General features: G+C 33.8%; 1 protein-coding gene across 1 annotated transcript; it reads right to left on the minus strand.

Moving 5' to 3' along the window:
• Positions 1 to 11,036: 11,036 nt before the first annotated feature.
• On the minus strand, positions 11,037 to 14,070 carry LOC111636738 (cytochrome P450 3A21-like). Its single transcript, XM_023382058.1, has 12 exons — positions 13,990 to 14,070; positions 13,857 to 13,906; positions 13,649 to 13,745; positions 13,432 to 13,560; positions 13,129 to 13,360; positions 12,896 to 13,035; positions 12,715 to 12,833; positions 12,529 to 12,637; positions 12,043 to 12,131; positions 11,824 to 11,964; positions 11,570 to 11,729; positions 11,037 to 11,365 (listed from the first exon to the last, which is right to left on the minus strand). Exons 1-12 carry the CDS (start codon positions 14,068 to 14,070, stop codon positions 11,285 to 11,287), a joined length of 1,428 nt encoding a protein of 475 aa, XP_023237826.1. The 3' UTR covers positions 11,037 to 11,284.

Raw genomic sequence — 14,070 nt, forward strand, 5'->3', positions numbered from 1 at the left:
ACCAACCCGCTCTGCATAGTTTGCGGCAACTAGCTCTCTAATGAGGCAATGAAACCTTCAAAACTGCTTCGCCACTTGAACGCCATGCACCCTGGATAAAAAAAAAGCCTCTTGAGTATTTTGAAAGAAAAAACCGGGAACATGAAGGACAGAAGAAATTTCTAAGGGCCACCACATCAATAAAGGAGAATGCACTGAAAGCATCATATTTGGTGGTGGCTAACCGTATTGCTAAGGCTAAAAAGCAATTCACTATCGGTAAAAAATTGATATTGCCCTCCACTAAAGACATTTGCCGTGAACTTCTAGGAGGGGCTGCTGTGGTAAAGATAGCACATCTGCCTTTGTCGGCTAGCAATGTGACTAGCCGCATTAAGGAAATAGCCGAAGACATTGAAACACAATTGTTGGAGAGGATTAATACATCACCGTTGTGCGCACTCCAGGTAGACGAATCTACAGATATTGACAAGAAGGCAATACTACTACTTTATGTCCGATATCTACATCAGGATGATGTGCATGAGGATTTGTTATGTGCATTATTTTTACTAGTGTTGTAACGAATAGTATATTCGGCCCCAGGCCGAATACCGAATATTCGGCCAGGAGCGTGGCCGAATAGACGAATATTCGGTTAAAGTATTCGGCTCGATTATTGCACGTACGAAAATTGGCGCGCAAACCGCATTATGGCAAGGACCCCGCTCTCTATTGGCCCACTGTCACTACGCTTCGCTAATCGTGTTAATTTTTGACAGTTGAAGCAGACAGACATGAGCGTCATGGCAGTATGTGATAAGTGATGATATCAAATGTGGATAACAATGAAATGTCCTACACGTGTAAATAACGGAGAAAGAACAGAGAAGGACCGCGAAGTGAANATTCACTATCGGTGAAAAATTGATATTGCCCTCCACTAAAGACATTTGCCGTGAACTTCTAGGAGAGGCTGCTGTGGTAAAGATAGCACATGTGCCTTTGTCGGCTAGCAATGTGACTAGCCGCATTAAGGAAATAGCCGAAGACATTGAGACACAATTGTTGGAGAGGATTAATACATCACCGTTGTGCACACTCCAGGTAGACGAATCTACAGATATTGACAAGAAGGCAATACTACTACTTTATGTGCGATATCTACATCAGGAGGATGTGCATGAGGATTTGTTATGTGCATTATTTTTACTAGTGTTGTAACGAATAGTATATTCGGCCCCAGGCCGAATAGCCGAATATTCGGCCAAAGTATTCGGCTCGATTATTGCACGTACGAAAATTGGCGCGCAAACCGCATTATGGCAAGGACCCCGCTCTCTATTGGCCCACTGTGACTACGCTTCGCCAATCGTGTTAATTTTTGACAGTTGAAGCAGACAGACATGAGCGTCATGGCAGTATGTGATAAGTGATGATATCAAATGTGGATAACAATGAAATGTCCTACACGTGTAAATAACGGAGAAAGAACAGAGAAGGACCGCGAAGTGAAAATGTGAAAATAAATATGAAATTGAGTCGATAAGATAATCTAATGAGTCGAAGCTGCTTATTGGCGCGAAATTCGCGGCCGTCAATGCCAATCAATTGTTGTCATAGACTTCGGAAAGATAAATGCTTGTAATAAAAGTCACTTAGCGTGCACGGGCGAAAGCCTGGGGCCTTCGGGCTATCAAGCTGTCTTGAATCTGTAAAATCATAACTGTGACTTATATCGAAGTCTTATCTGTCTCTTTTCTCCGTTATCACCAGGCTGAGTCACGTAATTGTAAAATGGGAACTCTACGACGGAAAAGTGACGAATCGAAAGTATCGTGAGCACGTATTATGATGTATACACAGGCATACATGGATTAGAGCGATAGAGGAAAGAGAAAGAGAAGAGCAAAGACGAGCGCTTAAAAAAAAGGATAGGCAGGGTCAGACCCCCAGATGTGCGAGGATTCTCCAACGTAAGACGTGTACGTGTGCTGATCTTTGTAATTATAAATTGTGAATACATGTGACTAATATTATTTTTTTTTATTTTGTGCATGTTACAAGTTATAAATAAATATAAACAAACAACACTAACTCTATAACATTAACTCTAAATACCAAAATGATTAATTTACTGTGTTTTTGTTGTTTATAACTCCTGTTTTTAGATATTCGGTATTCGGCCGAATGGTGATTAAATATTCAATATTCAGTCGAATAGTGAAAAATAGGCCGAATACCGAATACTAACCGAATATTCGTTACATCACTAATCATCATACGTGCTCACGATACTTTCGATTTTTCACTTTTCTCTCGTAGATTTTCCATTTTACAATTACGTGAGTCATAGTCTGGTGATAAAGGAGAAAAAAGACAGGTAGGACGTGAAATTAAGTCACAGTTATGATTTCATCGATTCGAGACAGCTTGGTAGCCCGAACGGTCCCAGGCTTTCGCTCGTGCAAGCTAAGTGACTTTCATTACAAGCATTTAGCTTTTCGAATTTCTATGAGAACAATTGTTTGGCATTGACGGCCGCAAATTTCATGCCAATAAGCTGCCTTGACTTGTTCGATTATGTTATTAACTGAATTTCATATTTATTTTCACATTTTCACGGTTCTTCTCTGTTCTTTTTCTGTTATTTACACGTGAAGGACCGTAAAATGTGAAAATAAATATGAAATTCAGTTGATAACATAATCGAACAAGTCGAGGCAGATTATTGTTATCCACATTTGATATCATCATTTACCACATACTGCCATGACGCTCTTCTCTGTTCGCTACAACTGTCAAGAATTATCGCAATTGGAGAAACGTACTGACAGCAGGCCAATAGAGACAGGGTCTTTGCCATAATGCAGTTTGCACGCCAATTTTCATACGTGCGTTAATCGAGCCGAATAGTTTGGCCGAATATTCGGCTATTCGGCCACACACTCCTGGCCAAATATTTGGTATTCGGCCACGCTTTTGTCTATATATTCGGTATTCGGTCTGAGGCCGAATATACTATTCATTGCAACACTAATTTTGATGGTTTCTATAATATTTCGAGCGATGTTAATTTTTATATCAGTTATTGTCTAACACACAACTATATCACATTAAAAATTTAAAATGATATTAATTTGTACAGATCAAAAAAGCTGTCTGTTAAATCTTAAAAAATACATTTTTATAAGTAAAATGAAGTAAAAACTTTGTCAATTAGTCGATTTACAACCCAGAAAGAAGTGTTTGGAATAGTCATAAAACAATTAACATTTATTGACTTTCACCATAGGGGTAATGCAAGGTCTGTTGACAAATTCTCTCGCATTAGTTCAAAAATTTTACTCACTTCACTTGAAAGTGTCATATTTCTTTCCCATTTACAAACAAACCCAATGGCAATGGGTGAATCACAACATAAATTACAGAGTTGAAATTTGACATAATTATTTTTTGCATTTTTTGTATTATCCAAATACATAAAATTTGCTGCAAATAAAGCATTTGTGTTAATATAAAAATACTTACACTGTTTAAAAGTAGAGAAAATAAAACAAAAATGTAATAATAATTTTGAAGCAAAGCCAATAAGTTTACAATTTTAGGAAAAAAATGAATTTTGTGAAACGCTACATGACCAAAGTATAGATAGAAATTTAAGAAGTGATATTGTAAACATAGAAAACAATTCATTATTCATCAACTTTCTGTCATATTTCAACTGATATAAGCATATTTCTGCTTATCATTTAATTAAGGTTAAAAAAAATCACGGCTTGTTTAATTCAGATGTGATTTTTGAAGAGAAGAGAGTAATGTGAGATCTGCAGATTGAGGAAGTAAACTTTTATAAAATATTACAAAATATTACATTAAGAGAAATAATTATTCACAAAAAAAGTGTGAAATCCGCGAATTTAACGCAGTTGTCGAAAAAAAATAATGTAATCAAGTCTGATAGAAAAATGCTTCTTGTGAGAATCAGATCAGAGGTCACTGTTTGTGATAACAATTAAATAGGAGAGTCAAAAAACATTGGTGTCAAAAATGCACAGTTATTGTCAACATTTGATGATCATGTGACTTCTTTCCCACTACAAATGAATAAAAGCTCGATCCCCGAAAAGCTCAGGGCAATCTAAAGGAAGTTATACTTGTCAATGTGTGGATCTTCTCTTCCGGACCTTCATAACACAAACTTGAACAGACGAAAGGAGAAAATATTGGTAGAAGACAAACCATGGCTATGAACTTCCATACTTCCTGCCATACTAGAGTTCCTACACCAAACTATTATTCCTACAAACCATTCGATGCATATTATTCATTCCTCATAGAGGTATTTTTATCAGAGCTTTGTAAACTTTTTCTCTGAGAATAAGCTGAGCTGCTGAGATTTGTTTAATATTTAATCGCACTTAACCGATTTTGTTAAACTTAGTTATTCAACAAATAATTTGTTATTTGTTTAACCTGTCTATTGTTTATCAAAGGATGCCTGTTGACTTCTTCACCTCCCTCGCCACGTGATAAAAACTTATCCAAAATGACGTGGATGATTTTTGCAGACTTGCTGAATAAGTGGTCAGTAGGAATTAACCCTTGGCCATGGTATCTCACAATTTGGTGTCAAGAGTGGGATGAAGCCATCATTCAGGGTTTTGGCAGGTTAGTCCTTAATAGACAGTGTCCATCAGAAACGAGTTTTTCTGCCAAAGACAGGTTTTTTTTCTGAGGAGACAGTTTAGGCGATTCTATCATCTATTAGCATAAGCATGGAAGAAGAAAACCCTAGGGCACTATTAGGTAACATAGATCTGCTTTTACCTGCATTTTCTGGTGATGGAGCAGGATTTAGAGAATCTGAATTTTTCAACTTGCTGTGAGAAATAGCAAAGCTGTGGCATGGGCAAAAGTAAAAATATTGGTGGTAGCCAAGATGAAACTTACAAGTACAGCTTGAGAATTTGCTCTAAAGGACCAGTGGATCAAGCAAGTGAAAGATTGTGATGAGTTCAAGTGGATCATGATAGAGCAATTCGAACAAGTGCCTCAAGTGCTTTTCCCATTCGATTAAATACATTCTATGCTTGCACACAGGGCCCAGATGAGGATGTCCAAACATATGCTGTGTGCTTGCAAGCCCTTGCCACTGAAATTTAAATTCCCCAAGAGGGAGCAGATGCAGCAGAAATCACAATGATAAAGCATATACAAACCAAAGAGTTAGATGAACATCTGAAATCTCAATTTCTAAATGGAATTGATATTTAGATCAGACAGCGAGTTATGTCACGAGAGCCAGCGATGTTCAATCATGCGGTCAAAGTAAACATAAGTGAAGAAACTATACAGTCTTACAGCACACTCATGTACTACTATCAGACCCATAAGAGAAGTCAAACCCGATACAGAAAACTCATCTGATGAGTGAAAAACATTAACCGCCACTTTTGAAGAACTTCGAACTTCATTGGATAAATAATGAAGCAAGTTGTCCTCTCTTATACAAAAGACTAGCTTTATAAAAAAAGCTATTATCATCGGACTTCCTACCCTTGCTAACAATAAAATAGGCCACCCGTGCATATCCAGCGCATAGACAACAACAAGCTGGATTTATCCTCCAAGGATAAGAAGACATGGAGAGGGGCCATTTGGACTATGTCAACTTGAACAAGGCGTAATGAATTAGTTCTATGCTACATTAATAACATTCCGGTCAAATTTGTCATAGATCCAGAGCTTAGTGATACATCAGTGTCTAATGAAGTTGCTAATAATTTCAAAGAAATGGTGCCAGTCGAATTTGGAACCAAAGGAATGACAGCAGGTTCGAATGGAAAATCTGTCTCAACCATAGGCATGGCGGTTCTCATCATTAAATTTCGGAGGACACAGGTTCTCCAGGCTTGCAGAACGTCTGATTGTAAATCACCTCTCATTGTAAGAAGGATAATTTATAACTAACTATAAAATTTGTATTATTGTTATTTTATTTTATATTATTTCTGAGTTATTTCTTTTCATTCTTCCGGTTTACAAGACTTTTGGGCTTTATTACAGTTATTTTAAAGAGGCACTGGACAGGAAAGTTGTATGCACATGTCACCACTTTACCCCTGTCTATAGATTGGTTATTTTTTTTTCTGATACCCTTTTTCGGTGTGCTGTGCTTATGTTTATTATGGCACTTCCTGATGGTCTGCAAGCTGTGTCCCAGGTAGGGATTGTAAATTTACCGACTTTTTCATTTACCGATAATTCGGTAAATGAAAATTAAAATACCGGTTTACCGGTAAATTACCGGTAAATTTTTTTCTTGAAAAATAAAATTAAGGTGATAAAAAATATAAGTCATTATGATTTCCATTTCACAAAGATAATAAATATAAAAAATATATAAATTAAAGTGTTATTCTAAACAAACTATAATAATAAATATAAAAATAAGCAGAAATAAAATAATACAGAAAAATAAAAATACAGATATACCTCGCCTTACGTCAGTAATTGGTTCCAGGAGAACGACTTAAGTCACGGAAGTCGAATTTACTTGTCTCCGAATCTACTTGCCACTAGGCTAAACCATAAATTACCAATTCCCGTTCTGTATTTTATTTATTAATGCATTTTTAATAATATATGGTTTATAAGGATCTATTTTAAGCTTACAAATAAATTTTAGTTTTTAATATAGTACAGAAAAAAGTAATTTAAATTTATGAATGCATGTACAGTACTGTAAATACAGTATATACTTGTAAATGTATATATTATAATATGATTTTATGTGCTTTAAACATATTTCTAGTGATATTACGACTTCAATATTTGTGGCAGACAGACGTAAAGTCGAATAAAATGACTTAAACTTAATTTTTATTTTTCCATATATTTTTTTGACAAACAACGTATAATCGGGAACGACGTAACTCGAAACGACGTAAGTCGAGGTATACCTGTACAACAGAAATAATATATTGTACGTAATACTATTTTATGGATTACCATTTTTTAAAATTAACTTCTCAAAAAGCTTAAATTATTTATAGTCTTATCTCCTAATTTTCATCTAATTTTTGTACAAAATAATTCAGATCCCGAGAATACCCTTTCTGATTTAACACTTGTTTGACGAATGGGCATTAAATTAAAATTAAACAAAAACTATCTCACATAAAACTAATAATGAGGTAGATTGTTGCTTACACTTACCTGTTCTTTTCCAATGTCCTTTTAGCTTATTTAAATATCTATAAACACAATATTTTCTACATAGAAATTTCTAGTATAGATTTTTCATTTACCGAATTACCGGTAAATTTTTGAAATTTACCGGTAAGTTTACCGAATGTTTTTTGTCAATTTATCGGTCAACCGGTAAATCGGTAAACCGGTATACAATCCCTAGTCCCAGGAGGTGCATTATCACAACCTTTCTTTGTTCTTGGCTCCCCGGAAGATCTTATCATGCAGGACACTGGCCTTTATCTGAGAAAGATTCTTGATCTTCTTCCAGAGTCATGCAATTTCACTATTAATAATTAACAAATAAGATAGGGTGGAAGCCAGAGACAGAGCTACCAAACTTTTTGGTTGTATCTGGATCTGTTTGATAAGTTATGGTAATGCAACACTTGGGCAATCTGCCTAGGGGGAGCCTTCTGGGAGGTTTTTTAAAGGAAACTGGCCCTTATTTAGGCATTACAAATGTAGAGAAAACTCGAAATCTTGACCTGGCCAGCCTGTCTGAGCGAGGCATGAACCCACAACCATACTCACAGCGTTCATAGTACAAAGACCGCTTAACCACTGGTAGGTCATTTTGTTTTTATCAATCAAATTATGGGCATTATACGTTAAGTAAGAGCCAAAAAAAGAAATGTCACATTTAATATATTTTCCCAATGAAACACAAAGAATGGCTTACTCAGAAGCCTTAAAATCAAATGTCAAACCTAGCGAAACCACAATAACCATTAACAATTCTTTGAATAAGCAAATTGACAAAAAGGGACATGGAGGCAGTTAGTTAATCCCAAGACAATGAAGGAATGGACAATGGACAACTGTTAACATGAAAAAAGTTGCTAGTACTATCTTCCAAAACATAAAACCACAAAAATTGAAAATTAATATGAAATCAATGCAAACAGTGAAAGGAAATGGAATGTGTGTTTGTGTGGGAGATGGGAGACAAGAGAAATTGAGACACCTTACCAATGCAATACGCGATATTCCAGAATTGACAGGGAACTATTTCATGAGATAAAAAGCCTCGTATTATTATCCTTAATGCCCGAAACTCCATTAAAGAAGAAGACATTACCGAAGCCATATATAAACAAAATAGTATTTTAAAACCCATTGGCAGAAGTCAATGAAATAGTGTAAAGAATCCTTAATAATTGAAAAAGGGAAGTGAAAGAAAACTGCAATCACATAATATTAACAGTTTCAGCCAATATATGCAACATAACAATAACAAGAAATCATCTTTCCCTTAACTGGTACAAAGTTAGGGTGGGTGACTTCATTCTTCTCACTTGATGTTTCAAGTGTTTTGGGTATGGACATTATGCTTGTGAGTAAACTAAACACCTAAAGTGCAGCCACTTCTTCAGACAACACAGCTACAAAAATTGAAAAACACGACACAACTCGCCTGTATGAACTAATTGTCAAGAATATAACAAGCAGCAACCAACAAGTAAGCAGGTACAATCAGGACACAATGCCTTCAGTCAAATATGCATCATAACTCAGTGGCTGAAAAGCCCAACAATTGAAAAAACAAATTATGGCATTTAATCACAAGCATACTTTCAACCACTCTATTAACTGCAATTTTCAGGATAAACCTACTTAATCGTACACTGGCCCCATAAATATCTTACAACTGAATGCTCAGAAAAGCAAGGCTGCATCTTCACTTCTACAGAAGACTGCTGAGGATTGCCAAACCGACATTGTGTTAATTTAAGAACCATATGTCATTAATGATGGCAGCGTCCGATTTGAAAGATCTTTCCTTATTCTAAGTTTACTTCGCCAACTAAAACAGGAATTATCGTCTGCAACGATAAAATAAAAATTCAGTTTCTTCCTCAATACAGTTCAAATGTTACTCTGTTACTACGATTAAAATACGATTATAATCTCCAATGATCCAAGTAACATCCTCCTATCTTCAGTATACTGTACACCAGATGGGAATCTACAAAATATTATCAAAGAATTGGAAAACATCAAAAGGAATATAGGTTACACTCCATGGATCGTGGGCAGAGAATTCAACGCAAAAAATGATATTTGGCATAGTCCTCGAGATGACCCAAGAGGATATGAAAGGGCCGAATTTCTAGAGAAGAATAACTTATTCTCCTGCAACTTACCACATTCTTTACAGATCATGGTGTTAGGTAGATTGATCTGTGCATAGTCGACAACTATGCCCAACATCTTGTTTCCTATTGTGCCAATTCAGAAGAAGATAGCACAAGTAACCATTTTCTGGATACTTAACAACATAAACACGGAACCCGATTCAGACATTCAAAATAAGATTACAGATTATACTATTTTTGAAAAAAATTCAGCTAAATATGGATGCAAACCAATCCTTATAATGAAGATGAACCTCATGACCTGGTAGACATTTTAACTAATACCATTAAACTGCTCATAATCTTGCCACAAACACTATTACCATACAGAGTAAACATACTGCCTGGGTGACTGAAAATTTGGTTATCACACGGAGAAAAGTAAGGCTGTCCTAAAGAAATTTAAGAAAGAATAATCCAGAGATTAAAAAAGAAACAAAAATACAATATGTTAGGCAGCTGAATAATTACAAGATCGAAATTAACAAGACCAGTACCTTGAAGTAGAGAGAATATTGCACAAAAATGGGTAAAATGTTAGCATGGACAGATTCCTATCATATCATTTGTAAACCCAGAAAAAACTAAAATACCCCCACCATTCAAATTAAAATTAGAGAATACTAACTCCTAGAAAACACATTGAAATCACTAACGGAAACGCATTCATTTCCCAAAGACGACTCTAACACCTACACTAAAGAGCAACAAAATATTCGTAATCAGGTTGGTAACAACCCAAAAACAGAAAACGATACTCATTTTCTTTTATTGACATTTCTAAGGCAATTAAATGTTTCAAAAACACCAAAGCTCCCGGATTAGACGGGATTATTCCCAAAATGTTAAAACATACCCTTCAAAGCCGCTCTGGTATACATAGTATACATATACAACAAATGCTTGAAACAGACAAATTTTCTACCAAATGGAAGATACCTGAAATCAAATTTATTTCAAAAGCAGGTGTATCTATTCTTACTAAAGCTGATCAGCTAAGACCTATCAGCCTTCTTTCAGTGCCAAACATAGTTCTTGATGAGCTACTGATAGCTAGGATCAACCACCATTTAAACAAGAAAAACTTTTATCACCCAAATCAGTACGGCTTCACTAGCGGAAAATTAACCTATCACAATATACATGTAGTCATTAATTACATTGAAAATTCTGGAAAAAGGAACAACAACTCCTTATGATATCGATTAACTTCAAAAACGCATTGAATACCCTTTGGTGACCAGTTCTATTAAAGCAATTAGAAATTAATGAGTGTCCAAAAATCCTTTACATAATTACTAAAAACTTCCTTAAGTATAGGACGGCTGCTCGTGTTTATAATACCACCAGCATCACTCAAAATATACACAGGGGATGTCCTCAGTGTTCGCACTCAAACCCGGAAATGTAGAACATCGTATACAACATCCTGCACGACTTAAACAATAGCAATCAGCAGATCATATATAAAATCCAAGGGTATCCTAAAATTTTTCTAATCTTAACCTATAATTGAACACACTTTAAACACGACGAATTATTCAATTCTTCTTAACATTAATCTTTATTGTTCAAGTTAAGCATCACTGACAACAATTAACTTTTCAAGCAATGTACACTGCTTGCTATTAAAACTGCTACGCCATTAAGGTGGTACTCAACAAACACGAAACCTGCATTAAACCCGTACAACATGCTAAGTGCACTGTCCCTGAAGATTACCTGTCAATTAAATCACGTCTCCATTTTGTTACACTGTATGTAAACAATACATACGATTCTTCTATTTGCTTTCTTTTCTGCTGTAGCAAATTTAATAGCCAGCACTTGTTTAAATTAAATACAATTGAATTCATATACTACGTTAATAATTATTCTTGTTTAGCATTGAAAACATAAAGCATTGTCTCCAATTACGAAGTTAATAGTGCCGCTTTCACCATTATTTTATTCTTAGGATTACTCGAATATAAGGAGATTACTCTTTCATTTTCCTGTAAATAAAATCAATGTCACTGCTGCAAACAATATACAAATAAAAAATATTGCAACTATAATTCACGAAAACATTCACAGATTTAATTTTATCCAATTTTTACTTACAAAAGTAAAGTATTCGATTAAACAAACAAACGTTATATTTAAATGTAAGGTATTTCCCGCAATATATTTACAATATAAAAATTGGTATTGCTTACATCGTCTCCGCACTCTTCTAATTTAAATGATCGTATCAGATTTGCCAGTACTAATTTTATTATAGTTTTTCCTAACCTCTGTCCGATACATATTCTTTGCCCTACTCCGAATGGCTGGTAAGTGATAGAATCAATTTTTTGCTTATCCTGAAATGAAAACCTGAATCCACGAATAATTTTCAATAATAGCAATTTGAAAACTTCGTAATAAAACAGATGTAAATATAATTAAACTATAATTATAATTTATTTACCTGTAGGGATTGAACTTATCAGGTTCAATCCAATAAGCTGGATCATTTTGCAAAAATTGTATTGGAATCGTTATAATACAACCTTTAGGAATAGTGATGTCTTTATAACAATAATCTTCCGCGCATATGCGATTTACACTTCTACGTATTAAAAATATTTATAGATAATATATTTATTATATTTTATATTTAACTTGATAAGTTTGTAATAAATTTTACATTAAGGGGATTGGAAGAAAGCGAAGAGTTTCAGAGATAACTTGATCTAGCAACTGGAAATTAGTCAAGTCAGAATACTGGATATCAACCTGAAAATTAATGAAAATGATATAATTATGATTTATCTTTCTTGAAAAATTTTCAAATTTCTGTTTTTACTGCAGTTTATGTTGAATCATTCACAACAGATCATTACAAACTGAAATTTGAAAAAACTTTTTAGAAAAAAGTTATTATATGACTTTGTGGTTATTATTAACTTTTGCTGTAAAGGCTTCGAATATAAAGAATACGTTAACAAGACTACGTTAACGTTTATTTCAATAAACGTTATGTTATGTTAAATTTTATTAATTATTATTAATAATTTATATAGTATATAATAATTATATGATATATCGAATTTCTATTCTTTAACAATAACAGATAAATTATTATTTTATCTTTCTAAGATATATATATTTTAACTGAAAAATTAAATTTTACATCTTCAGAAACGTTGCTTCTTATTTCTTCACGAATAAACTCTTGTATTTCAGGATTACCAGCGAGATGTTTAATACACAATCCTATTGTAGAACTTGTTGCTTCATATCTACAAAAGTGCAAAATCCTCACATTAAATTTTTTATATTTAACAGGGAACATACGTAAACTTATAAATATTATTACGCAGCCGCCATAAACAACATCGCATTTGCAATAACAAAATTATCTGGAAGTTTATTTATTTTTATAGGAGTCTTATCTTCCGCATCTATCAACGTCTGCAGTAAATCTGGTGGAGGAGACTGAAATATAAAATTATATAAATATTAAAATAGTAATATTGAACTATTGACATTGAACTCACGTGTAATTTTTTTCTGGAGGTGACGATTTTTTGACAGGTTTCATAAATGAAAGTCAGAGAAGGTAGCTTCAGCACGTACTTTAAACCATCTATTTTATGTCGAAGAAACGTACATATTGGCTCTATTTCCGGAAAGCAAACTAAATTATATGGAAAATAATAATCAATCATGTATTATTATATCAGGTTTAACTCATGATAATATATTAAATAAAAATGAAATGCAACATCACTTGTTATTGCAGCTAAAATATCAGCAGAATCAGCTGAAAATGCAGCGTTAGCAGATTCAACAAATTTGCTAGTTTCATTATTTTGAACATTTGTGGATACACCGAATGCTGATGTACAGACAATATCAAACACCAATTTTTTACACATCTCCGAAATGTCAAACGGTTGACCTTCATGCTTCTCCACATTTGTTAGAAAAACTTTTATCGGTGAAGACATTACAGTACTCATCTAAAGTGTAACTACTGATATAACTTCAAAAGGTATATATATTTTTAAAATCTCAAGTTATAACACATTACCATTTTAACTCTACCAGTACTGAAACAAGAAGTGAGAATACTTCTTAAGTTTTTCCATTTCTGATCGGTTAATACTGCAAGCATATTTTTAGATTGATCATGCGGAAATCCACAACCTGGTAACAGCGACTTTCGTCCAAATAAGTGAATAAAAAAATAAATAAATTTTAAGCTTTTCGGGATTTGTAATAAGTGAAAATTACAGCAGAATACGTACATCTCTATTGCAAAAATTGTAACTGTCCTTTATTTGAATGAGTTTCAAAAATTCAACGTCAATGCATACGAAATACGGTTTAGCTCCTAGATAAAACCTAGACATAAGGTAAATTATTTATAAATTTTATAAAATTACAAATAAACATTTTTTATGTAAAGTGATATTTATTAAATTTAATAATGATTAAATGAAACAAATTGATTACCCAAACATTTTTCCGTATTGTTTTATCCATTTTTCTATGCATTTATCTCTCTACATAAAAAGGTAATATATAAAATTGTATTTAACATTTTTAATTCTCTTATGCGACTTTATTTTAAAGAAAAAATTCTCACCTCTTTATTGAATTCAATTAAATTTCCGAAGAAAAAGTTTGGTTTTGGGCCAGGAATCCCGTAACGTTGAAACAATGACAT

Source organism: Centruroides sculpturatus, unplaced genomic scaffold (assembly GCF_000671375.1).
Source record: "Centruroides sculpturatus isolate CEXI.00-Female unplaced genomic scaffold, Cexi_2.0 scaffold874, whole genome shotgun sequence".
In the NCBI taxonomy this organism is placed as follows: Eukaryota; Metazoa; Arthropoda; class Arachnida; order Scorpiones; family Buthidae; genus Centruroides; species Centruroides sculpturatus.